We start from the raw sequence: 25,812 nt of genomic DNA, 5'->3' as shown, positions 1-25,812 counted from the left end.
GAAATACGTACATTGCAGAGTTAAGCTAACATGTATACATTTATACACGGTTATTGTTGTTTATGAATGATAAAGAAGTGAACTTTAAGCTATGAGTACAGTAGTACGCCGATGAGGACAAAGAGTGGGTGTATGTAAAGTTTAAATGTTTCATGGTCGCCTTCTCATTAGTTACAATGAAGTAATGACGTTGCCGTTTCAACCAATCGTAGAGAAGAGTCTTGCATAATGAGCTGCCGGGGGAAGGACTCGGTGAGTGGATCATCAACGGACCAATAGGAGACCACCATGGGAAACTATATGAATATTAACTGGAAATGGGCGTGGTCTCACTGTGGAGGTCGGGCGCGAGCGAACATGGAGGTTTAGTTATCGTCTGATATCTTTAGAAGGAAGGCGCCACAGCGAGCCGTGTTTTATTTACATTTTTTCTTTGTTACGTTACTTTTTCTGTTCCGGCTCCGACATGGATATGAAGAAGCGGCTCAGCCTGGAGCAAAGGAGCAGAAAACCAGCGGAGGTGTGTAACTACAACACTTTAATTTATTAACCCGTATTTACAGCGGGAACTGGTGGGGGATGCAGATTGGAGCGAAATGCCGATGCTGAAAACATTCAGTGGGGATTGACGTCGAGTTTTCTTCCGACATTTTGACCCAGAAAAACAACTTCACCGCAGCTTCAACATGGAGGAAACTCCCCCGGTCGCTCTCGGAGGAGCCCGCTACTCGTAGGTTGGAAGGGGGGCACTCCCCGGAGCTTCGCCTCCCACTTGCAGCTAGCATATGAGCTAACAGGCTAAACCGACGAGCGCCTAGCCGAGCCTTCATAACAGACCGGTGGTCGGGGTGATATGGCGGAGCGTCTGTGATAATTCTCAGTAGTAAAGGGACGCCATTCCGAACATGTTTGTTTGGTGTCCTTCACATTTGTTTAAACCCTCCCTGTTAACCGTGGGGCCGAGCTGGCTACCATTTTAACCTTCAGTGTTAAATAGTTGGTTATCCACGATGCTTGTAATCCGATGGCGCGTCTAAACAGACTCCATTCTCAAATCTGAAAGTTATGGGTTAACTTCGTTATAGGCGAGACGTTTTTCTGCTCCGGCACGATGGAACACGTTTACGATTTTTCACGTCCTGCTGGTCAATTCGGCTCACATTCGACCCAACAACAGTCCTTCATTTTAAATTAGAGAGTCTAACTTTTAGGAATGGCTCGCCCTAGCGTTTCCCGCCCATTCGCTGTGTTTTGATGATTAACTCAACAGTGTGTGGCTGATTTACTATGAGAAATACGGGGTCTAGTGGTAATGGCGCCAATAAAAACGTGTTTTTATTTTGAAGGGGGGGCAAACCTTTGTATACGAGAATTCACGTTGTGCAGCGTTTCCCTGATTTAGTAACAACGGGCTTAAAACGACTCTTGCCAGTCGTTAACCGTAAAGGGTCGTGGAGTGTCGTGAAGTACAGTAACTGCCGACAGATGTTTATCGTGTGTTTAAAAAAAACAGCTGTGTGTTTCTGGCTGTACATTCATTCTGATTGTTCATCAAGTAGTTTGTTAGATGAGATGAATCACTCCATAATATCGTGATTATTTTTATTTTACCTAAGTGTGTGTGTGTGTAACAAATGTGAATTACATTTAAACTACAAATATAGTAGAGATACTACAAATATAATATAGAGAGATGGACATAGATTTGATTGAACTAAATTGCAGTGTTTTATTGAACTGTATACGGTCTTGTGTGATCTGTATCAAGAAAAGTATTGAGTTTTTCCAACCAATTTCAGCCAATAATATGAGGTAACCTGCCACTTAGGCTCTGCACAGAACTAGAGATGGTCAAGTGCTAATCTTTTTAACAATCGGATCAAATTCCTCCCTACGTTCCTTTCCTGTTTCGCTGGAAATACGCTATGGAAGATGGATATTGGAAATGCTACTTGATTACCTTATCTTTTATTAGTTATACTGCAGTGATTCCAACATTCTTTGATGATTTTATGAATCATTATGATGAGATGTTCACCTTTTTTTTAATTGAAACATTAAGCTTCTGGTTTATCAGTGTGTGCCGACCAAGTTGACATCAGATGATGTGTTGTTGCGTTCAGGTGGTGGAGCTGGTGGTGGATAACTGTCGCTCCAGCAATGGCGAGGTTGAAGGTCTGACAGAAGAGTACACAAAGCTGGAAATCCTCAGCATGATGAACATCGGCCTCACTTCACTCTCTAAACTTCCTTCGCTGCCCAAACTACACAAGGTAAGCCCTGCACTCCATATTCCCACAATGCAACACTGTTTTGTCTCAGTCAGTTTTTTATACATTCGTTTTCTGCCTCAGTTTAGCCTTTTAGTTGGTTTCTTTTTTTTTTAACTTTGTCTCATGGTGATATCGATGCATGTGTACCTGAGTTCTGACAGGACTGTGTGTGTGTGTGTTTCTCAGTTGGAGGTGAGTGATAACACCATCTCAGGAGGTCTGGACACGCTGGCAGAGAAATGTCCCAACCTGACGTACCTCAACCTGAGCGGGAACAAGATTAAAGATCTGAGCAGCATCGAGACACTGGTAAGTTTCATTGACATCACTTCCGGTAAACGGGTGTGAGACACCAGTCAGTCAGCGCGGGTAAGCTACAGGCTCAGGGGGATTGTTGGTGCATTTCAGGGGGTGTCATGCTGGTCTCAGGACAGCAGAGAGTCATCATGGAAAAGGAAAACACATCCTATACATATCTGTTAATATTTATTTAAAAAAATACTAATAATAGTATTTTTTTTTAAATAGTTTGCAGTAGGACTGCAAACTATGCTGTTTGCATCAGGAAAACACAAAGTTGAATGTGGTCGAAACCTTTCTCTGTACGTTCTCCTCCTCATCAGTTTGTCAACTCTGTGTTCTGCAGAAGAACCTAAAGAACCTGAAGAGTCTGTTCCTGTACAGCTGCGAAGTGTCCACGCTGGACGACTACACAGAGAGCGTCTTCAAGCTGCTGCCTCAGATCACATTTCTGGATGGATACGACCAGGAAGACAATGAGGCTGACTCAGAGGCTGACAGTGGTGAGACACCATGTTTAATTTATGTTTTTTGTGTTTTTTGGGGACATTTGGTTAACCTGTTTGACATTAACTCAATAATGTTGCATATTATTTACTGTTGACTGCAGCAGTTTTGATGAAATGTGAATTAATTGTTAGCAGAGTCAGTGGTCATCCTTCCACTCAACTTTAACTTACCTGCAGCAGGTGAAATGCATTAACTATGTTAAAACGAAGGTGGCGTTTTGTTCCAGACGATGATGGCGTAGCTGGTCCACATGGAGACGACGATGACGATGATGACGACGAGGACGATGATGACGATGATGATGATGCTGACAGCTCTGAGGGAGACGAGGGTGAGGTTGGCCTGTCGTACCTGATGAAGGAGGGAATCCAGGTGAGTCGACCTCATGTTCAGTTCCACTGTGTGACCACTGGGCGATGCTTTTCACTCATTTCAACACAAACCAATGTATTTGCTGTTCCTCTCAGGATGAGGAAGATGATGGAGACTATGTGGAAGAAGAGGAGGAGGATGAGGAGGAGGAAGAGGAAAATGGAGGTTTGTGTTTTAATACTCTGCTGCAAATAGTCAATTCAGTGACACCGAGTCATTTTTTAAAGGTTGGACTCTCATACACAGTGTTAAAACATTTTTTTACAATACTTTGGGTCAATTTAACCCCAGCAATTTGCACCTTCAGAAAATCATTATAATCAAAATTGTTACTCAGGTTTATGCTTCAGTTTCTTCATGTTTCTTTGTTGACAATCTAAATAAGCATTAAATAAAAACTCTCTTTTAGAGACTTTAAACGTGTAATGTCAGCTCCAGCCGCCCCACAACTCACAGGATAAGTGGTGATAGATAATGGATGTTATTGTTAATTCATGTTTTTCCGGTTGAATATTTGATGTATTTTGGGATTTTATTCATTTATTTTCTTCTTTGTGTTTGCTTTAAAGCACTTTGAGTTGGGAAAAATTCTTGACTGTAAATGTATTATTGAATTAGATAAAGACAATAATAATAATAGCTGTTCTGGAGCTTTTCAGTCGTATTACATTACCGGATCAAAAGCTACTAAATTGTCATTTTTGGAGTCCTGATTTTTACAATAACAAAGAAAATATGGGTTCTCTTTGATATCTTTCTTCTCTATTTTAATCAGTCATTAAGTATTCTCTTATTATTTCGACTTTTAAACTCAAAAGATGTCTTTAGATATGACTTCTTAAAATGACTGATGCTCTGACTTTTTCCTGAAAGAGGAAGTTGCTTTAATTTGAAAATCTTTGTGTGTTAGATGTGGATGGTGCAGATCTTCAGGGGGAGAAGAGGAAGAGAGATGCAGACGACGATGGTGACGATGACGACGACGACGAATAGTTGAATCACCGTGGCACACTGTAACACCTGACCCCCCCCTCCTCCTCCAGTGACCTCTGACCTCGCCGGGCATCACCTCAGAGCTGCAGACAAATGGGAAACGGAAAGCAGGATCAGTTCACGTCACTGTGATGACACTGATGTCATCGTTACCTGGAGACGTGATCCGATCACAATCAATTATTTTCCAAAACGCATTCAAGAAACTGTCCATTTTATTTGATGTCTGATCGACAAACTTTGATGGTGGAAAGTGTCTCAGTACTTTTACTGAAGTACCGTTGACACCTGTGTTCAACCAAACAGTTGTAGTTACTACTTACTGTGCAGATTTTACATTTTCTTTTGACAAAATATGTATCCATACACACTCAAAAGTACCATCAGTGTATACATACATATATTGCTCACAATATAAAGTTTATGTGATGGTGTTGTACTTTTACTTCACTAAATAATCCGAGTACTTCTTCCACCGCTAGATGTTTCAAGTGTGTTTGATCTTTTAGTTTGTGTTGCTGATAGATCTGATCAGAAGTTCAAACTCAAATGTTTTCATCTCGGTTCAACATCCTGTTCCTGACAATGCAGGTCATCATCAATAATCACACAGTTTGATCAGATACAAAGTCTTCAGGTTGTTAGTTCATCCAGAACCTGAACTTCAGAGTCTGGAAGGTTGTTTTTTTCTCCTGTAGTCTGGTCTGTGACCGTAAAGACTGCATTACCCATGAGCCATGGCTACCCCCTAAACCTGTCATCTGTCAGTGCGTCTGTTGCGGGTCAAGACTCTGGTCTCTGTGGGTCCTGGCTCTGGTCTGTGTAAATAGAATTGAAGTGGTCTCTAGGTTTTGGCGTCCTGTGTGAATCATGAATCTCTTGAGTTATTTTAATTTTTTTATTCCTCTCTCTTGCTCTCTTCTTGTGTCGCTGTAACAAATGTTTTTCAATAAAACTAATGAAATCTCAACATTTCCTCTTTCAATGAAGAAACAATGTTTCTGTTTAAATAAACCCTTATTCTTCCCATTTTGTCCAACCAACAATATTTTGTATATTTTACTTAAATAGATTATTTTCACAACTAAACAGAAACATAAATTACAAAAATAAGCCGGTATTCGTGTTTAAACTTTGTGACAACTCAGTTTAGTTTACAGAACAGATTTGAAATGAAAAGTAAAAGAAAAGAGACTTGATTTCCTGTCTAATAAAACAAACAGTTGAGAAACAAGATGTTTGACTACATTTATTCACATTAAAAATCCAATCTGAAGTCTGATTTATGGAGCTTTAGTTGATTCTGAAGTCACACTGAAACATCTTTTAATAAGAATAAAGAACGTTGACATTGCAATGTTGATCTTAAGTTTATCTACCACTTTAAATGTTTTCACCACACGATGGCGCTGCATATCATCTTACAGTGTTTCGCAATTGCTAAAACACTAAATCCCCTTAAACTATTTACCCAGTAAGGCACACTGCAAAACTAAAACTCTTGAAAAAGTTGCAAACTCTTTCAACAACGACTCGAACCTGAAAACACTTGTTGCTAAAGATGTGATGAAGCAGGTCAGAGTGCACAAGTGAGTTTAATATCAAAGATGGATGGAGAGAAACTGAGAGGCAGAGGAGGAAAAGTGTGTGTTAGAAGTGGCGGACCACGAGGAGGAGGAGGAGGAGGAGGAGGAGGAAGACCAAGAACAGTAATTTCAGATGAAATTTCAGCAACTGTGATGGACCATGTTCTTGTTCATGTAATGACAGCGAAGGAAGCAGGACAAAGACTCCAGATTCTCTGTGGCTCCATAATCAGGAGATTCAGAGAAGACATGTTTTTTTTTTTTGTCATTACAAATGTTCTGCGTACAAGTATTTCTGTTACTGTTTTTACTGTGTGTATATTTTTGTAACTGCATGTTCTCTTTTTGCCTCGTGAGGGTGGAAGGACTCCTATAGTCATAGCCGTGGAAAGTGGGGGTGCAGCAGCTCCCCCTGCTGGAAAGCATGCGTCTGTCAAAAACACTGAAAAGGCTCACACACCTGTCCGTCATCAACGTGCCCTCGGACATTCTGAACGCGTTGGATATCAAAGCCCCCACGAAGGACTTTATTCCCACTGCCCCGGAACGTCAAGCAGTGTTTGGAGTACTTTCATGTAATTACACCTCATGGTAAGGACATAATTGATTTATTATCAGCTGCCGCCGAGCAGGTAAGCCTAGCCGGTACCGATACTGACGAGGCCTGAAGACTTTCATGCTGATGTTGTCTGTTAAATGGATGAGTTAAAGTAATTGAATGCTGACGGTCTATGTGCTCTGCTCTGTTTGTTTAAACTGTACAGGCCTGTGCGTTTATGCTGATGTTTTACAGCATTCTATTTATCGAAATAGAATACATTTCAATGTGGTGTCTATGGTAAAAAAAACTGTTTTTATTTAGGTATTTAACAGTTTTATCATTAACGTAGGCTATTTGTTTTCACTATAAAGAAAAAAACAAGACCGTTGATTGTCCATTCGGTGCTACAGATGAGTGTTACATTTGTTACCTGTTAAACTAGCAGACGGTTACTTCGTTTGCTTTGTATCCATCTGTGTGCCGCGTAAACTGGCTGTCGAGACTTAATTCGCCTGTTTTCTAGTGTCGTTTCTTGCGATTTGTTTGATTTTGCATGAAGAACCCGAGGTTTTGTGAACTGTGTGTGTGTGTGTGTGTGTGTGTGTGTGTGTGTGTGTGTGTGTGTGTGTGTGTGTGTGTGTGTGAGAGAGTGAGTATTTAAATATTTAGCTCTGATTTGTTTGGATGAGCAGAAACTTCACCTGACAAGCAAATCAGAGAAATGCTGATTCACTCTGCTGAGTCAGTTCAGGTGTTTTAATATTTCCAGTTGTTGACGGTGAGAGACAATTAAACGTTTCATACAGTTTGAATTGTACCATGAATTACACATGTTTTGTTAACTTAAAAATATAATTGTACACATCAATAATGTAGTTATGTGGTTTATGTGTAACTAATGGTAGAGTTAAAATGGGATGATAAATGATGTCTCTCAGTTGACTCGCGTACATTATTGTGAAGGTCTCATTGGGGACACAGGAAGGGTCGGGGCTCAGCCTCTATGGGACCAGACAGGAAGTCAGTGTTGAGAGATGGACTAACATGATCCCTTAGCACACAACAAGTGAGTCTTTTTGTCTGCAGGTGTGAACTGGGGGTGTTGTTCAGGACAGCTAGTCGCTTAGCAACGCCATCTCTCGCACAAGCAGACACACAACACACACACACAGTGTCAGAGGTCTAATAAAAACCTGCAGGATTGTTTAACAGTTTGACGGCACTGGTTCAGTTTGCAGGTTTTATTTGTTTGCATGTGAACTGATCAGCTTGACATCGCTACTGCTGGACTACATCTCCCATCATCCCCTCTGGGTTCAGGCTGCAGCTGCTTGTTGCCACAGAAGCAGAGAAGATCAGACAATGGAGACAGGAAGACATGTTGGACATGAACAGTTTTAACAATAATAATCCATCATTTGTACCAACAACAACAAAATCAGGATGATTTCTTGATTTCTTAAATTCATCAGCATCTTTCAATCATAAACAGTTTCTATCTGTATTAGTGAACTGTATATGAATATGGAAGCCCATAGGGGACTTTATTCAAATTATATGATGACATGATGTAAACTTGAAAATAAAAAAAATACTTACAATAGAATCATAATAAAATCAGTTTTAATTTTCCTTGTATTCTATGACATTTAACGGAAAATGGAAAAGCTGTTTGGCATTTAATTATTTAGGTCAAGACAATTTGAAAATGTTAATTCAAATTTGAAAATGCAAATTTAAACTATAGCCTATAACTTGATTTTCCATTTGTAAAAAACTTAAGTCACAGTTCAAATATAACCACCTTCTTGTAAACAATCTTCCTGTTTACATTGTGTTTCTCATCCCTGGACTTCATCAAATATGTTAAGTGTATTGTCTTCCTGGAAATCAGATTTTTTTTTTCAAATAATTAAAAAAATGTTTGCCTCAAAAATGGATTCCTGTAATTTTCCTTGATTTCTTGTTGGTGAATCTGAGGTTAAATCTATGAAACCAGATAAAGATTTACATTATTTGTTTACTTTTTTTATTGCTTCCATCAGACATCCACGCACACACACAGAGAAACGAGTTGGACTGCAGGTACAAAAGTCTGAATGTTGTTTAAAAAAATAATCTCTGAGGGGCAAATTCATACGATTGTGCAGATTTTACAGCCGCTAAACCTCCAAAAATAAATTCACAAAGCAATTGAAGGGTTAAATGCACCTTACAGCAAACAACGTCTCGGTGCTGCTGTGATATTTGCACATATTTAAATTTGGTTACATACAGACATTTGGTGCGTCTATGCAAATGAGCACCATCGCAAAAACACTGAAACGTATTTATTTTGTTGGGATGTGATGACGGTTGTGTAATGAAAAATAAATGTTTTAATGTTTGAAAATTCATAAGAAAATAAATGAGAAAAATGTATGGAAAAAGGTTAGTAGATAGCAAATAAATTATTTCCCAACTTTTTTGAGCTGTTATATCATTCGTACGAGAGTTTATTTAATCGTACCTTCCGATAGCGGCTGCCCTTCATGGTGCTATCAGCCACCACAATCCTTTCTTTGTGACTTCACCCATGATTGTATTAAATTCAGTCTCAGTGCAAACGTGTCATGTGACCTGCCAAAGTGCCTCCGAGCAAGATGCACATCACTGGGAGGTAAAACAAAAAGTCTGCCTTAAATCACAGTTCCAGTTAATTGTATCCAGTTAAACGTTTGTCTCTTTTTAGATCTACAGCGAGTTTCATTGTTCTTCTCAACAGCATCAGGACTTCAGGATGCTCATTTTCACCACAGGAAGATGCACATGAGTAAAATGATAAAAAATAAAATTACTGTTTTCTATTTTCCCCCATTTTGCTGCTTAATTATATAAAGAATAGCATTATACACGATTATACTCGACAAACTATATTAAAAGACATGTATGTGTTCATTTGTGATCATACGAATGATATTACTACAGAGCCTATAGAGATGAATCATTTTTAAATGTTGTTCACGCAAATGATTAGACTATTGGAGCTGACTTCTTTTGACCCCTGACCTCTGGTGTTTGTTAGCTAGCTAGCTAAATAACTATCAATGTGTTTAATAGGAAATTAATAATTAGACGGTAGAAATTATAGTTAGAAAAGTTTTTCGCCACCAACTAGAAATTTGTTCACAAGTCGGCTAAAATGTGCTTGCTAGCTAACGTTAGCATAACTTCCCCTCGATGTTGCACATCATGTTAGTTAGCCAGTGTTTATTTTTCTTTTAATAGTTTTCATTCAAATTTGATAAAACAACCCAATCGTAGATTCAGATTTACTTTTTTTAAGATTTTGTTTCTCTGTAGTTGCTAGCTTTGTTAGCATGTTAGCTGTGCATTCAGAGTGCAGCTGGTCCTGATCTGTAGAGACAAACAATCAAAGATTCTGTGATCTGGTCTTGTTGGGTCTACTCGTGTATCTCTCAGGTGTTTTAAGGATTGTGGGCTTGAATTTAAATGTTTCTAGCCGAGACTGGAGTCTCGGAGAATCTACGCATTCAGAAAGAAGAAGAAGAAGAAGAGCCCAGGGAAAACTCCAGACGGATTAGAGGATGGAGGCTGCTGTTGGTTTTTCTTACAGCGTGCATAGTATCCTTTTGTTCTTGTGTGGAGAACTTAAAAAGTCCAAAACTGTGACTTTTCTACCTGGATGAATCTGACCAAAGCCCAAACCAGCAAAACCAACCTGAAAGACATTGAGTCCAAATGGAAGTGGATTTGAAGTCTGTCTGCTTCATACGAAGTAGTTGGTAGAGGCCTTTGGACACTGAGTCTTATTTTTTTTTCATCTGAAAGAGTCGCACTTTAAAAGATAAATACGAACTCACGTTGTGGCAATCACGTTTGCACAGCAACTCCAAAACTAGTTTTCGCAACAGACAGATTGACAAACTGCCAGCCGCTGTTCAGAGTCAATTGGATCACGGAGGTTGGTGGTCTTCTTTTTTGATGTGCGGTTTCAGTGTAGCAAACCGGACCACCATCATCCTGAAGTCCACCTGGAACCGATCAGGACAGTTACGCGGCTCCCTTCTTTTTCTTCTTTAAAGAAGTGAAAGGAATGCTGGATGTTTATTTTGGTTTTGTGAATTTTTGCAACGAATATTTGTACAAAAAACGCGTTGAACTCGGCGTGCAAGGTTTCTGTGCGAAACAAATTTTATGAAAAAAAAAAAAAAAAGTCGGTGTGCAAAGGCCTTTAGACATGTAATACCAGCAATACATTTGACTTGACTCATTCAGAATCCTCCAAATCGTCACAGACCTCCATAACATTCAAGAAATCCTCCTCCATACAACATTTACCCTGCATCGGTACCATCAGCTGTTTCATCTTCCAGCAGCATAAAACTTCATCTAGTTTGATTTGTCTAGACGTAACTACACATCTCCACCATGTTGTTACATGCATATTCAACGAAAATAAAAAAAGACCCAAAGAAATGACTTGCCGTGTCTGTGAACTCTCGTCTTGGCACATTTTCCTTCACTTAGAGGAGAGACATCGGATAAGTTTGACGTTAAAGTTAAGTTAAAAGTGTTTGTGCAACTAAAACAGACTTAAAGGGATTTTTAAAAGTCTGGATAAGTATTTTAAGGATACTTCCAAAGGACATGACGTGAAATTTTGCTACAGTGACGCATCGTGATACACCCCTGCACAGAGCTGGATCCGACGGTCCTGGTCCCTCCCGACAGCTGAAAATCAAAACCTGAAATTTTCCATATCATTTAAAAGTGGTTGACCCAGTTCTCAGCAGCTTCATCTGAAGTCCAACAAACAGAAGCAGCATTCAGCTTCATGGCTTTACCTGGATTGGACGGGTCTGAACTGGTTCGTACCATAAAGAGTCAGTGTGCGGCTCACATCAGGCTCTTGCGGTCTGGGTTTATTCTGGTGCTGTGGGAGGGGGGGAGCGGGGAGGAGGAGTCCAGTTGTCGGTACAATGCCCTCAGCTCCTTCACCTCCTCCAGCACTTCCTGAGCCTGGCTCCAGGTCGCCGCCGCCTCCTTCAGGAGTCTCTCGGTTTCAATAAACTCCTTCCCCTTCATCTTCTCCCGATCCCTTGCCTCCCCCTGATCCTCCCCTCGCACCTCTATCAGCAGCCGCTCTGTCTTCTCCAGTTTCTGGCTGATCAGCTCCTGCAGGTGGCTGATGGGTGCGGTGGTTCCTATCGGCGTTGAGGCCGGGGAGCGAGTTGCTGCCACCGTCGTGCTCTTAACAACTTTATTCTCTGAGTGTGTCAGGATCTCGTCCATGGAGGCGCAGCGGTTCTTCTCCGCATTCGTCAGGCGTTTTCCAGGCTGAGGGGTTTGACCCGTATGCTCCCACACCACTGCAACCTCACGGGGGAGGCTCTGGGATTTCCCAGAGGTCTCTGCGGTCCTGGCAGAGAGAGCACCATCAGTTTTGGACCTGGGACAGTCCGGGCTGAGGTGGGCCAAAGATCTTTGGCAGCCGTCGGCTCCCTGAGGAGACGAAGCGTCCTCCTCCTGGATCAGGTCCAGAGTCAGCATCCCATCTGAGGAGGAGGTGGAGGCCTAACGGACAGAGAGGAGGCAGGTAAGTCCAACCGGTATCTCCAGGTATCTAGAATTACACTCTCTCACTAACATCTAGTCATTTCTTCAGGTTTTGCTATCTGAAAAAATCTCAGAATCCACTTGCCTCACTTGTTCTGGAGCTTTTGATTGTATCACATGGTCTTTATCATCAAATTCAGTTTGTTTTAGAGAGTTTAAGTATTTCCCAAAATACGGAGCAACTCTTAAACGGACCAGGATGTGTGATACAGTCGAGAGCTGCAGGACAAGTGATTAAGAGTTGTTCTGACGATCCATTACATTTTCAATTGTAGCAACAAAACAGACACCGGACACTCACCGGTCACTGAGCTGCTCTCATCTTTTTATATCTCCAATGATGCGCTGATGCGTCATCAATCATTTATGTTTGTTCTGTTCCTCCTAAAAATATGCTGTTGGCCAGTTCCCCATTCTATAAAGAGGAAGTCCCTGTTCCTTTTTAACATTTAATGTATGCTGATGGCAAAACTCCAGAACAAGCCAGTAAGTGGATGAATTATGACCTCATCTCAAGAACACACCTCCTTTATTCTTATTAATTGATTAATCATTACTATTATTTATTTCTTTTCTGCTGAGAAAGATAAAAGTTATAGTCTATTTTATTCTTGTTTCAGTGAAATGCATTTTCAAATATGGCCAAGGCAATAAGGGACGCTTTGTGCTGAAAGGGCCTGTGTTGGAGGAGAGTGAGGAGGTGCTGATGAAAGGATAGGAGGTGACGGGGAGAGGATCAGACTGACCACAGCCAGCAGGTGACCTCTGGTCGGCAGCCGTCGGTTGTGAGGAATCCTCACTCGATCTCGAGTCATATGAGAGAGCTGAGAGTCTTCAACTGTCACCTGAAAACAAGACAAATAGTCCTTCAGCTAAAACCTAGTTTCACTTTTATTTAATTTTAAAAATCTACAGTTCATCCTAAAATCCCAGACACACATTTCTTCTCAGCTGTAGTGCTGTTTATCAGTTGTCTGTCTTCTCCTCGGTGTAACGGGACTAGAAATGTGATGTTAATGTCTAGATGACCTTATTTGGAGTGTTATATAGCCTATATGATATAGCCTAGCAACCAACAATTCAGACTCCATTCAGAAAACAAGCATTTAAAAAGTTGCTTACTTTGCAAAGCATGCCTTCAGACTTTTCATTACTATTATAGTTATTTCAGCATCATTTTGATCTGGTTATTGTTATTAATTCACACCTAACTAGTATATTTTGGGCTCATCCAGATGTGATAAACTTCCTGTTAGCTGGATCGTGTGAATACAGCACTGAGCACCTCTGGATGATGTTATGAACCCATAACTGAATGGAAAACACCAGAACAACAACGTGACATGAATGTGGTTCATCAGAGGTTGCCGGTCAGCCTGTGTGTGTGTGAGAGACAGAACGCGTATTGATCAGAGTATTGATCAAAGTATTGACTGGTGGAAAAGGTGAAGGTTGTTGATTTGAAAGTTGACCAGCTGCTGCATGAGCAGACACACTTCCTATCACAGAGGATATAAACAGGACAGTCGTACAGTACGTTCATCTCCAATATAATAATACAAAAACACTGTGTCGACCATCAGGAAGTCAATGATTATCTATGTGAACTTCCTTCTTAAAGTAACATGCAATCCCATAGAGCTTCTATATGGACAAAAAGGCACACTTTATGTATTCATGCAGCAAAGACCCATCTTGTTTCATCCTATAATACTTAGCCAAGACAGACTCTCACAGTAACCCGGAACGCTGGAGGTTTTCCCAACCGTCTTGTTGATGACAGTGACTTTCTCAAATGAATGACTGGGCTTGTCAGGATCCGGTGTTTTTGACTTCCTGTTTTAATCAGTCTTTCTGTGATGTGTGCTGTGATGGAATTTGTGAAACAGTGACTGTCTTTTTAGCAGTTTAATCAATACCTTGATAGGAACTCAAACCAAGAAGTATTAACTATTTGTCTTATTTGCCTGTTTGTATTTATTCTCTTGTTTCTTCACTTTATGGCAAAGCACCTTGTCCCCAGAATGAAAGCTGCTAACTATAATTAATTAATTAAAACACATTTACAGAATAACACCAGATGTGTATGTGACATGGACTCTGTTTATATCCGTACCTCATCCAGGATTCTGTTTTTGGCTCGTGTGATGGCAGCATTCAGGACGTTGATCCAGGACTCTTTGTCCTCTGGACTGACAGCCAGGAAGACCAGGTTAGGGACCTACAAAACAGAAAAACACCTTTTGAGAAAAGGTGTCTTTTGAATTATTCTATGAATAATCATAATCCTATTATCCTTTCTCTGATAATTACTGCTGCTCCCTACTGAATTCAAACATGACAGACGGGTGTGCTCAGACAGACGGGTGTACAGACAGACGGGTGTTCAGACAGACGAGTGTACCGTGTTCCCTGGTGTGCTGCAGCGCTGCAGTCTGAACTTGCTGTGATTCTTTTTGCTGCGACTCTTGTTCTTCCTTATCTCATCACAGCGCTCGTAGTCCGACAAGTCCAGCACCTCGTCAGCCCGCCCTAGCTCTTTCACCTGCAGCGGACACACGGGTAGCACAGGTAAATGCTAAGCTAACGCACATTCAGTCAATGTGGGGGCAATATTCTTGGATGTGATGATAATTATTCTTCTACTACTTTTTTTGTCTGTAAACAAGTCTTCTTCTACTGTCTGTAGTCTACAGGCTTCTTATCCCATTTGTATGGTGTTGTAGTCTTCTACACAACACAGACACACAGACAGACACACACACACACACACACACACACATACACACAGCAGGTGTTGGCATGCTTCCTGCAGCACCTCTGTGGTTTCTGCAGGTAACCTTCAGCTTATCAATCTCTATGGAAACAGCATCCATTATTAAGTAGCTTTGAACTGAGACTTCCTGGGAGAGAGCCCACGCACACACACACACACACACACACACACACACACACACACACACACACCTACCTGTCTCAGAGAATAAAACTCTGACGCTCTGATTGTTCTCATTGTTCTGCATGTCAATAATATTTCTGAGTCAATGTGACGTGTCACTGCAGCTAATTGACATCATCACATGACACATGTCTAAAAAACAGTCAGAAAAAACTGAACACAAAATGAAACTTGTGGACTAAATGAAAAGTCAGTAAAACAGTCTGAAAACGGTCTGTAATGGGTAGAAAATAGTCTGAATAATCACTGAAAACTGACGGAAAACAGACATAAAACAGGATAAAAGTACCGGACTTTAGTGCTAAATTGAGCCTGGGCATGGTACGGATTGTCGAGTGTGAGTGCACCCTGAAAACTAACTGAAAACTAACTGAATACTGACTGAGAACAATCTAAAGACAGACTGGAAAGATGGGATGAAACCTGGTCAAAAATAGACTGAAAACAGGTTGAAAATAGACTGAAAACAGGCTGAAATTAGACTGGAAACAGGCTGAAATTAGACTGGAAATAGGCAAAGCTACTGATAAAAAAGTCTGAAAACTCATTGAGAACAGTCTGAAGATCACATTTTAAATGGGCTGAAAACCAGTCTGAAAAATGACCAGAAACAGACCTGAAAGCCAGACTTGAAGACTGAAAACTAAGTGGGAAAAAAGCTGAAAACTCAGTGAAAACAGGTCTGAAAGCAGGCCGGAGTACAGGATGAAAATGAGACGAAAACAGACTGAAAACGCAATGAAACCAAAAACAGAACTGAAAGTATGAAAATATTTTTGGACACAGAGCAACAATTAAACTGAAGTTTCCTGTTATAATAATAATCATCTCACATGATGAATGTGATCTGTAAACACACTCTCACACTTTCTATTTGTCATCCAAGTTTGACAGTTTAGAAACTTCTGTGCATATTAATAATAATAAAGAAATAGAAGAGCTCCATCAATTAGTCCCTCATCTACTTTAAATAATTCATTTCTTTATTGAACAGCTGATTGAAACTGAACAATAAACAGAATATAAACAGCTGCTGAAGAGAAACTGTCAACCCTCTGAGGAAGTGTGTGTGTTTCTATTCCTGGTGAGACAAGAAGTGGAGGTAATGACAGCTTCTCGTGAACCACAGAAGCAGGCGAGTCTGAACCTGGTCGACACATACAGATGACCTAATATGGTTGTGAGACAGTTTCCATGAAACTTCAATGTGTCACCGGACACTGTGACTGATCATGTGACAGCTGATGTCAGGACAGGAACCACTGAACTTCCACAAAACTTTGTTTTTACTGCAGCTGATGTGAAGCTCTGAGATAAAATGCCCTGAAGACAGAATCGATGCAACTGATGACTTTAAAATCAGAGGTGGATGTGGATCAAATCTGTCATATATATTTATATATAAAAAATAAATAAATAAGAAAGGATTGGTGCAATAACACCGCATAGACCTGAATCACCGCAGGGGGAATTCATTCACTGCGAGGGCCCGAGCAGATAAAGGTTCTTAAGGGGAGTTCTGCAGCACATAAAGGTTCTAAATAAAGTTTTGCATCAGATAAAGATTCTAACAAGGCATTCTGTAGCACATAAAGGTTCTAACAGGACACATTGCAGCACATTAAGATGCTAACAGGATATATTGCAGCAGATAAAGTTTCTAACAGGTCATATTGCAGCGGACCAAGGTTCTAACACTACGAATTGTAGCAGATAAAGGTTCTGAACAGAGTGTTCTGCAGCAGATAAAGGTTCTAACAGGTCGTATTGCAGCGGACCAAGGTTCTAACACTACGAATTGTAGCAGATAAAGGTTCTGAACAGAGTGTTCTGCAGCAGAAAAGGGTTCCGACAGGGCGTTCTGCAGCAGATAAAGGTTCCAACAGAGTGTTCTGCAGCAGAAAAGGGTTCCGACAGGGCGTTCAGCAGCAGATGAAGGTTCTGACTGGAAGTTCTAACAGTGCTCTGCAGCAGATAAAGGTTCTAACAGAGTGTTCTGCAGCAGAAAAGGGTTCCGACAGGGCGTTCAGCAGCAGATGAAGGTTCTGACTGGAAGTTCTAACAGTGTTCTTCAGCAGATAAAGGTTCTAACAGAGTGCTCTGCAGAAGATAAGGGTTCTGACAGAACATTCTGCAGCAGCTAAACGTTCTCTGAGGATGTTCTGCCCTATGCACGATGCTGCAGCGAAACCAGAGCTCTCCGTGTGTCTGCAGCTCGGACTGAAACTCGACACCTGCAGAACGGCGCTGTAGAAAGTGGAGGACAAACTTTCTGTTTCCAGTCAGAACCAAAACCACAACAGAACCTGAAGCACACAACAAATGTTAACAGTACTCCCACGTACTCTGTTGTATTACGGAGGAAGGATTGCAACTAACCATATGTGTTTCATTGATTATGTCAAACTTCAGTCAAACTTATAGTAATTATAAAAGCTGGCACATACGGTTAACGAGTATAACGAGAAAGACCACACCTATAGATAGGTGGTGTCTCTGCCAGCCGTCTCCAAGACAACGTCTCTCATCACCTCCGACACCTTGTTACCGAGGTGATAATTAAACATCGTAACAAGGCGACAGGAGTCAGAAATCTGTCTCTGCTTATCAGTTAAAATAATAAATCAATAATCAATGAGTGGCATTCACGTGTTGGCCCTGACTCACCTCTTTCTCACAGATGAACAGCTGATCTCCCCTCAGAACCACAAAGCGGTTCTTCCAGATCTCCCTGAAGATCCCTTTCCCACAGAACTTCCGGATCCAGCCGACCTTATCGGGCGGAGCGTGCTGCGGCGCTGATTCCTGCGCACTCTGAACAGGAAACAGGAAACTGTCAGAGGGGCGTCGTCAGAGCAGGTGAAGTATTTAATACTCTAATCACGCGGCTTCATCCGTGTGAGAAGCTTCTTCTTCTCACTTCAGTTTACAAATTCCCCTAAAAAAAAAGCTGAATTTTATTACTGAAGAGAAACTAAGTTTGACATCTGTGCTGCTGCTCAGTTAATTAAAATGTATTGGCTCATTGTCTAAATATGTGCTGTTAATACATTTTTGTCAAATGGTGTGCTCATGCCCTCTGGAAAGTCTATAAAGGTGCAATTAGAAATAGAAATGTAATATTTTCTCTGCAGGTTTGTTTCAGTGTTGCTTTAAACTGATTTCTGCCTGCAGGCTGAATATGATGCGATTTAAGATGTAAAGTAGTTTGTGCTGAAGATGTAAAGTGGGTTGAAATGGAGAAGAGAAGGCTGCAGCTCCTCATTCACTCTCTTCTTTTCTTTATTCAAATTCAGTCGCAGCATCTCCGACAACCTCAACCAAATCTAATACAACTATCTATGTACTTTGTACTTTTTACCTTCTTGTCTGTACATGATTGCATGTAAATGTATGTAGAAATCTGTATGGAATTAGTCAACAAACAAGAATATACTATCTTAGTTGTTTGATGTAGTTGATTTAATTCCATTTTAAATTGCTAATTTTTTCTATTGTCCTGTAAATGTCCCCGCCCTGGGACTAATAGCCTAAAGGGTTATCTTATGTTTCCCTGCTTAAATTTCACTTCTCGTCTCATTTTATTTGATATAAAACCGCGTTTGGAGGTCAAAGCTGTTCAGATAAACACATTGCCCGTGTTGTATTGATTGTATTGTATTAATGAGAGTTTGAGCAGGCAGTGTTGGTGGGTATATGTGTTATTTAATTCCGTTTTAAGGTGTCCAGTTAGTTATTCTCTTGTTAACGGATGAAACCGGAGCTGCTCAACAGATTAACGACACACCAACAACCGCTCTTTAGCTCTCAGAACTATTAACGTTTCACTCGAGATCTGAAACACGACGTGTTTTACCCGTTTTACTTTTTTTATTATCTTTTTTTTTTTTCATATTTGAAACAATAGCGCTGTTATTCTGAAAACCGGAAGTCCAGTCTCAAAGTAGCTAACGGTCGTTGTTGCCTTCAAAATAAATGCTTAAAACTAATCCTTGAGGCTTTTGTTCCTCGAGCTCCGATTTAAAAACGGTTCCGTAACAAAGCGAACCGTCACGAGCCGCCGGTGTCGGTTCCGATAACACTCACCCGTTTCCCGGAGTTGTTCTTCTTCATGTTGGCAGCTGTCAGGCTGCCGGTGGCCGACTATCGTTGATGTCGGTACTTCACAATCACCCACTTTCACGGTAACTCCGTTATGTCCCCACAAAGAGCTGCAGACCGGCGGCAGAAGAAGCGGAAAGCGGGTAAGAAACCGTTAAAGTCCCGCAGTGAGGACCGGAGGCTCCGCCTCAGCTCCGTCGCTCCTCAGCTGTTGATCCTCGGTGTGACTCTGCTCGTCGCCCCGCTGCTCTGTGCTGCTGACCGGCCAGGAGCCTCTCTGTGAGTCGGTGTCCGGTTACTCCTGCGGACACCCTGCTGGCTCAGCGGCTCCTCGGCAGCCACACAGCGCCCCCTACCGGCATAGATCGACCAGACAGAGGGCAGGTCACAAAAGTACTACAGTAAGTAAAGTACAAATCCTGCATTCACTTCACTTTACTCCAAGTAAAAGTACAGGAGGATTATCTGTTAATCCTTTTGTGCGTGTGGATGTGTTTATTTATATATATATATATATATATATATATATATATATATATATATATATATATATATATATATATATATATATATATATATATATATATATATACATACACACACACACACACACATCACAAAGCACATAGAACAATATTTACAATTTAAGATCGTAAAATACACAAAAGTCAACAATAAAATAATTCTCAAACAATGAGGCTTTCATTGTGGGCCAGTCTGGATCTGGTCTGTGATCCCCTGCTCACATCTGGATCAGTGTAATCTGGTTGACAGTTGTCTGGATGTTGGCAGATGTTTACAGGCTGATCTGATCTGGAGTCGGTTTCACTTAGAGCTCAGACCATCAATCTGGGTCAGACTGAGAGGAGGAGGCCGATCTGCAGATTATCTAACTGCATTAAAGGGACAACACGCACAAAAACAACAACATGAACAGCTGTGGAGTCCCCCAGGCCAACTCGGTAAACTGAAACTGTTTAAGCTTCAGTTATTTCTTAATTTCATCGACACCTCAATAAGCACATAAAGAAATCTGGTGAAAGTAAACTCAACATCAGATAAAAAAGTAGAAACTTACACTGCAATTATGGCTTGAATACAGCGCTGGCCATTGGTGTAGGCTGAATAGGCAAATTCTAGGGACGCCATCATCCATAGAAGGAGCCGTAAATTTGGGGAAGAAAAACGAATCAAAATGTTTAACTATGTTTGCCTTCGTTTACATTTGGAAGCTGCTTGAATTGAGGATATATACTGGCTGAAGGGTTATTCCGCTGTTAAGGTTTTGTGCATTAGCCCTCTGATCTCAGATGTGAAGTCGGAATAGCTGTAAATTTAAAACGTTGTCTTCAGTTCAACGTCACTCTGCTGCAACCTTTCTACAACTTCTTTATATAAATATTACTGGTTACTGGGAATAAGACACTATATATGAAACATAATCAACACTTTTATTCAGGAAAATGCAATCATGTTATCTCCTGTCAACATCATCTTACAGTGAAACTTTAAATGTTAGATTTTCTTTCATAAAACCAACAATTCAACTTGGCTTTGATTTGCTTGATCTAACTTTACAAACACACTGTTGTTAAATAGAGATGTTAGTGATTTCCTGAATATACAAAACATCAAACTGATGTAATGTCAGTTAGCCTTAATACACCAAACACAGATCCTCAGGGAACCTTAAGAAAACAAAAAGAAAAGATGACGGGGGTTGAGGGTAACTGAAAACAGTAAGGAAGCATGATGGGAACGTAAAGGAAACAGAAGGGAACATTACAGAAAAATCGAAGAAAACTGAAAGAAATATTAATGAAACATAAAGGAAATATGAAGGGAAGACAAGATAAGATACATTAAAAGGGAATTAGGGATTAGGGAAACATGTTGAGGTTTGATCACTACTCTGAATCTAAACCAAAAAAAAAACATTCAGTTGATCTTTTATTTAACCTTTAACATCACCTGTGACATCACCAATCAGGCACAGTTGTCAAACACTCCACTGTGCTCTCAAACACTCCAATTCACCTCAATACTCTTCATGATATCACAGCTATTTAAATATATTTTAGTTGGTTGTTTTTATGAATATTAGAAGACCTATATTCTCTAAATTATGTTGGCATATCAGATATTTTTGATGCACTCGGTCAAATGATTGATTAATATTCATCATATTATTTCCCCCACCCTGACCTCAGGGATGCCTCTGATTGGCTCCTGTCATCTGTGAGTCCTCCACCTGAACCGGGCACTACAGATTCACTTCCAGTTTATTCATCGCAGTCAGAGGTCAGCATGTGTCCTTTAATCCGACCAATCGGGCACTCTCCTCCCACAGCTTCCTCGCCACAACGTCGTCCTGCCCCTCCGGAGCGGCTTCCGTCTCTGCACAGTCACTGCAAACAAACGAAAAAAGATTTTGGTTTTGTGGCTTATGAGAACGTTGATTTACATGAATCCCATGAAGCCTGACCCGACTCTACAACAAAAAGAAACTCAGAGAACTGTGACTGACTAGTGCTAGCATGTTCCTAGATTACTAGCATGTTCAGCATTTAACCCTTTAAGTACTCGCTACGTTGCCAGACTTACTGCATTACTCTATCTAACTTTTGATAAAAAGAAGAGTTGACAAGTGTCTGAAACATCCACAACCCCCCACCTGAAGTATCGGCCAGATCGGTCCTCCAAACCCGGCGTCACGGCACAGTACAGGGTGGTCTGACTGCCCTGAGTGGGAGTCTTCATGAGTAGAAGGGAGGGGAGGGTCAGCAGCGCCCCCAGCAGGGGGAACCAGCCCTGAACATGACGACCCAGTTCAGTCCGGATAACTCCAGGGTGGAGACAGAACGATGACACGCCAGAGCCTGAAGAGACACACAGAGGTCAGTATCAGGGGGTAGAAACAACAGGCTACTCCATAGTCCATTATTATTGTTTTCTGGTGTTTGTAGTGAGCTTTGAGTGTTTCTGGTATTTAGTGTTTATAGTGCCCTCTGGGGTTTAGTGTTTGTAAAGACCTCTGAGTGTTTCTGGTGTTTAGTGTTTATAGTGCCCTCTGGGGTTTAGTGTTTGTGGGGATATCTGAGTCTAATGTCTAGTGTTTGTGGGGACCCCTGAGTGTGTTTGTGGGGACCCCTGAGTGTGTCTAGTGTTTGTGGGGACCCCTGAGTGTGTTTGTGGGGACCCCTGAGTGTGTCTAGTGTTTGAGGGGACCCCTGAGTGTGTTTGTGGGGACCCCTGAGTGTGTCTGGTGTTTGTGGGGACCCCTGAGTGTGTTTGTGGGGACCTCCTGAGTGTGTGTTTGTGGGGACCCCTGAGTGTGTCTGGTGTTTGTGGGGACCCCTGAGTGTGTCTGGTGTTTGTGGGGACCCCTGAGTGTGTCTAGTGTTTGTGGGGACCCCTGAGTGTGTCTGGTGTTTGTGGGGACCCCTGAGTGTGTCTGGTGTTTGTGGGGACCCCTGAGTGTGTCTAGTGTTTGTGGGGACCCCTGAGTGTGTCTGGTGTTTAGAATTTGTGGGGACCTTGGAGTCGTCGAGCGAGTTCTCTGGAGAACAGGACGTTGGCCAGTTTGCTCTGTCTGTAGCTTTCCAGAGAACTGTACGTCTTTCTGCTGAAGAACAAGTCATCAAAGTCGATGCAACCTGAAGAAACAATACAAGACTGAACCACAAACATCACAGACAAACATTTTAGGGCCAATTATATGCAAAATTCACTTTACGATGGTGTTCTAACAGTAATATGTGTCCCCCGTCTGCGAAAAAAGTCCATCCTCTCCTACATACAGGCCAATCGGAGATTCTCCCTATGTGAGGTCATGTGTGGAGATAACACCTCCCCCAGGAGGGAGACACTCCCTCAGCTAAGTGTTTGCTCCACATCTCCACCAACCAGCCACATCCTCTTCCAGGGAGGGGCGTGGTCAGACAGCTCATTATTATTTACAGACACAGAAACAGCCTGTTCTGAGCAGAAGCTTTAAAGATTAGAGGTCAGGGGGTTAAAGGTCATACCCCCTCGGTGGGCAATGGACGACACAGTGACCACGCGGCTAGGGGTGGAGGTCTTCAGCTTTGGCAGCAGTAGATTGGTCAGCAGGAAGTGACTCAGATGATTGACGGCAAGCTGCGTCTCAAAACCGTCCTCCGTCAGCCATCTCGGACACATCATCACACCTGCAGACAGACAGGTGGGGAGGCGGACAGTCGAGCAGACAGACTGGTAGAGAGAGACAATTAGAGAGGGAGACCGGTGGAGAGACAGGCAGGTAGACAGAGAGACAGGCAGGTGAGCTCACCTGCGTTGTTGATGAGGATGTCCAGTCTGTCTTCACTGTCCAGGAAGTCTTTAGCAAACTGTCTGACGGAGTAAACGGAGGCGAGATCCAGGTGTCTGATCACTACGTTACCGTTTCCTGTTGACTGACGGATTTCCTCTGCTGCCCCCTCTGCCCGGGTAAGATCCCTGCACGCCATCACCACCCGGGCCCCTGCAACAAACCAAACACACAGATTACATTTGGACCCCGAGTATGAATTAAACACACCCGTCACCACCTGGCAACGTAGCCAATACATACCCGCCCACCTTTACCTGACGTTGGCAAAACAGTCTCACCTCTGCGTGCCAGGTCTCTGCTGGTCTCCTTGCCGATACCGGTGTTTGCGCCGGTGATCAGAACAGTCTTTCCATCCAGACGTACCGAACAGCGACACACTCCACCTGCAATCCACCTTCTCAGCACCGCCACACCTGCAGGACCATCACACAACGTTACACACCATCACACACCATTACCATCACACACACATCATGAATCAACACAAACCATCATATATTAAAATATGAATATAACAATCACACTATCATCAAATCAGAGTTTTACATGGCGTTGATGAATCCGGAAGAGGTTTCTAGTACGGAAGTGATTCATGTGCAAATCTACTCACAGATTTATTAACATTTCTTAAATGTGAATGTCTGGCAGTACAAATGAACCAGCTGCTGATGGATGGGACCCACCCAGAGTGGTCAACCCAAGGCCGGACGTCCTGATCATGAAGGACACCCAGAAGGGAGCGAGTCCTTCCAACTGCCGGCCAATAACCTGCCTCTGCACAACATGGAAGAGTTGGTTGTAACTGTAAGATGTTATGCATGTAACAATGTTTAACATTGCTCAAATCAGGGCCATGCTGCCTCATAAAGATGCAGGAAAAACTAGTCCATGCATTTTACCTCAAGGCTGGATTATTGCAATTCCTTATTATCAGGCTGTTCCAACAAATCCCTTAAATCTCTCCAGCTGGTCCAGAATTCTCCACGTGTTCTGACTAAAACTATAAAAAGGGATCACATTTCTCCTGTATTGGCTTCTCACTGGCTCTTTGTAAAATCCAGAATAGAATTTAAAATCCTTCTTCTCACCTACAAAGCTCTTAATGGTCAGGCACCATCACATCTTAAAGAGCTCACTAAACCCTACTGTCCTGCCAGAGCACTGCACTCTCAGAATAAAGGGTCACTTGACGTTCCTAAAGTCTCCAAAAGTAGAGCGGGGTGCCAGAGCGTTCAGCCATCAAGCTCCTCTTCTGTGAACCATCTTCCGGCTTTGGTTTCGGGAGGCAGACACCCTTTCCACATTTAACAGGAGGCTTAAAAAACATTCCTCTTTGACAACGCTTATAGTTGGGGCTGGCTCAGGTTTGCCCTGCAACGGTGGAGCAGGTTAGCAGTGGGTTCCTGGGAGTGCACATCAATGACAGCCTGACCTGATCCACCAACACCACAGCTCTCACCAAGAAAGCCCAGTAATGTCTCCACTTCCTGCCGCGACTGAGACAGTCTGTTTTATTCTGAATCAAAAGTTTTATTTTTTATATAAAAGTAAATAAGATAACGTAATAAATCAATAATTTACATGAATCTGACTACAAACGTGTTGAAGTTGAACTGTAACAAGTTATTGATCGTGAATCAGAAGATAAATCTTACAAATCGCGGTCAGTCCCAGCAGAGCTCCACACCTCAACAGCAGGCCCCCATAGCCCTCTTCCACCGGCTCTGGGTCTGAGCCGCCGCCGCCGCCGCCAGGCCACGGCAACACCCGGAATCCTCCCGGAGCTGCACCTCTCATCCCTGCAGGTCAGGACAGACTGAAGAGAGGCTGGTTCCCAGCCGGGACACAGAGGAGGGGGGAGGGGACAGATTAACTCAGATTAGAGCTGATTATCCACCACAGAGCTGCTCTGGGATCAGCATCAGAACACATGGACAAGTCTACTTCAACATTTTTAATAGTATATCTTCATGTGGCTTTACGTTTGTGTGGAGAAGATAATATCAGCATCATTATAGTTAATTTAAAATAAACAGTTGCTACACTTTCTATTATTAGTGTTTGATTCTTCAGATCATTTATTTAGTCACAGTCCTGCTGTTTACATGTGATGTGAGGTTTGAACCAATACACTGAAATCCCTTCAGTATAACCTTATATACTACTATGACTACTACTACCAATACTATTACTCCTACTACTAC

The 25,812-nt window shown here is 41.9% G+C and overlaps 3 protein-coding genes across 4 annotated transcripts; 1 reads left to right on the top strand and 2 right to left on the bottom strand.

Moving 5' to 3' along the window:
* The first annotated feature begins 307 nt into the window (after positions 1-307).
* LOC311023884 (acidic leucine-rich nuclear phosphoprotein 32 family member D-like) lies at positions 308-5,474 on the top strand. The gene is made up of 7 exons (XM_084025995.1): positions 308-520; positions 2,124-2,273; positions 2,460-2,582; positions 2,920-3,076; positions 3,310-3,455; positions 3,551-3,620; positions 4,366-5,474. Exons 1-7 carry the CDS (start codon positions 467-469, stop codon positions 4,446-4,448), a joined length of 783 nt encoding a protein of 260 aa, XP_083882121.1. The 5' UTR covers positions 308-466; the 3' UTR covers positions 4,449-5,474.
* A 3,011-nt stretch (positions 5,475-8,485) lies between these two features.
* Positions 8,486-19,569, bottom strand: plekho1b (pleckstrin homology domain containing, family O member 1b). 2 transcript variants are annotated; one of them, XR_014598246.1, is made up of 7 exons: positions 19,240-19,569; positions 17,821-17,967; positions 14,599-14,739; positions 14,311-14,415; positions 12,941-13,039; positions 9,144-12,152; positions 8,486-9,112 (listed from the first exon to the last, which is right to left on the bottom strand). XR_014598246.1 is itself a non-coding variant. In XM_084025988.1 (6 exons), the coding sequence occupies exons 1-6, from the start codon at positions 19,264-19,266 to the stop codon at positions 11,475-11,477; spliced, it is 1,197 nt and encodes a 398-aa protein (XP_083882114.1). In that variant the 5' UTR covers positions 19,267-19,569; the 3' UTR covers positions 8,486-11,474. The 2 variants fall into 2 exon arrangements, 1 of the variants encoding a protein (XP_083882114.1); XM_084025988.1 differs by having other exon boundaries at positions 8,486-12,152.
* A 1,139-nt stretch (positions 19,570-20,708) lies between these two features.
* On the bottom strand, positions 20,709-25,464 carry LOC311023882 (retinol dehydrogenase 13). The gene is made up of 7 exons (XM_084025993.1): positions 25,264-25,464; positions 23,887-24,021; positions 23,567-23,758; positions 23,283-23,444; positions 22,791-22,910; positions 21,929-22,133; positions 20,709-21,662 (listed from the first exon to the last, which is right to left on the bottom strand). Exons 1-7 carry the CDS (start codon positions 25,403-25,405, stop codon positions 21,557-21,559), a joined length of 1,062 nt encoding a protein of 353 aa, XP_083882119.1. The 5' UTR covers positions 25,406-25,464; the 3' UTR covers positions 20,709-21,556.
* Between the last annotated feature and the right edge of the window lie 348 nt (positions 25,465-25,812).

The sequence above is a fragment of the Eutrigla gurnardus genome (genome assembly GCF_963514095.1).
Source record: "Eutrigla gurnardus genome assembly, chromosome: 14".
Classification (NCBI taxonomy): domain Eukaryota; kingdom Metazoa; phylum Chordata; class Actinopteri; order Perciformes; family Triglidae; genus Eutrigla; species Eutrigla gurnardus.
This window is presented reverse-complemented; position numbering and strand designations above follow the sequence as displayed.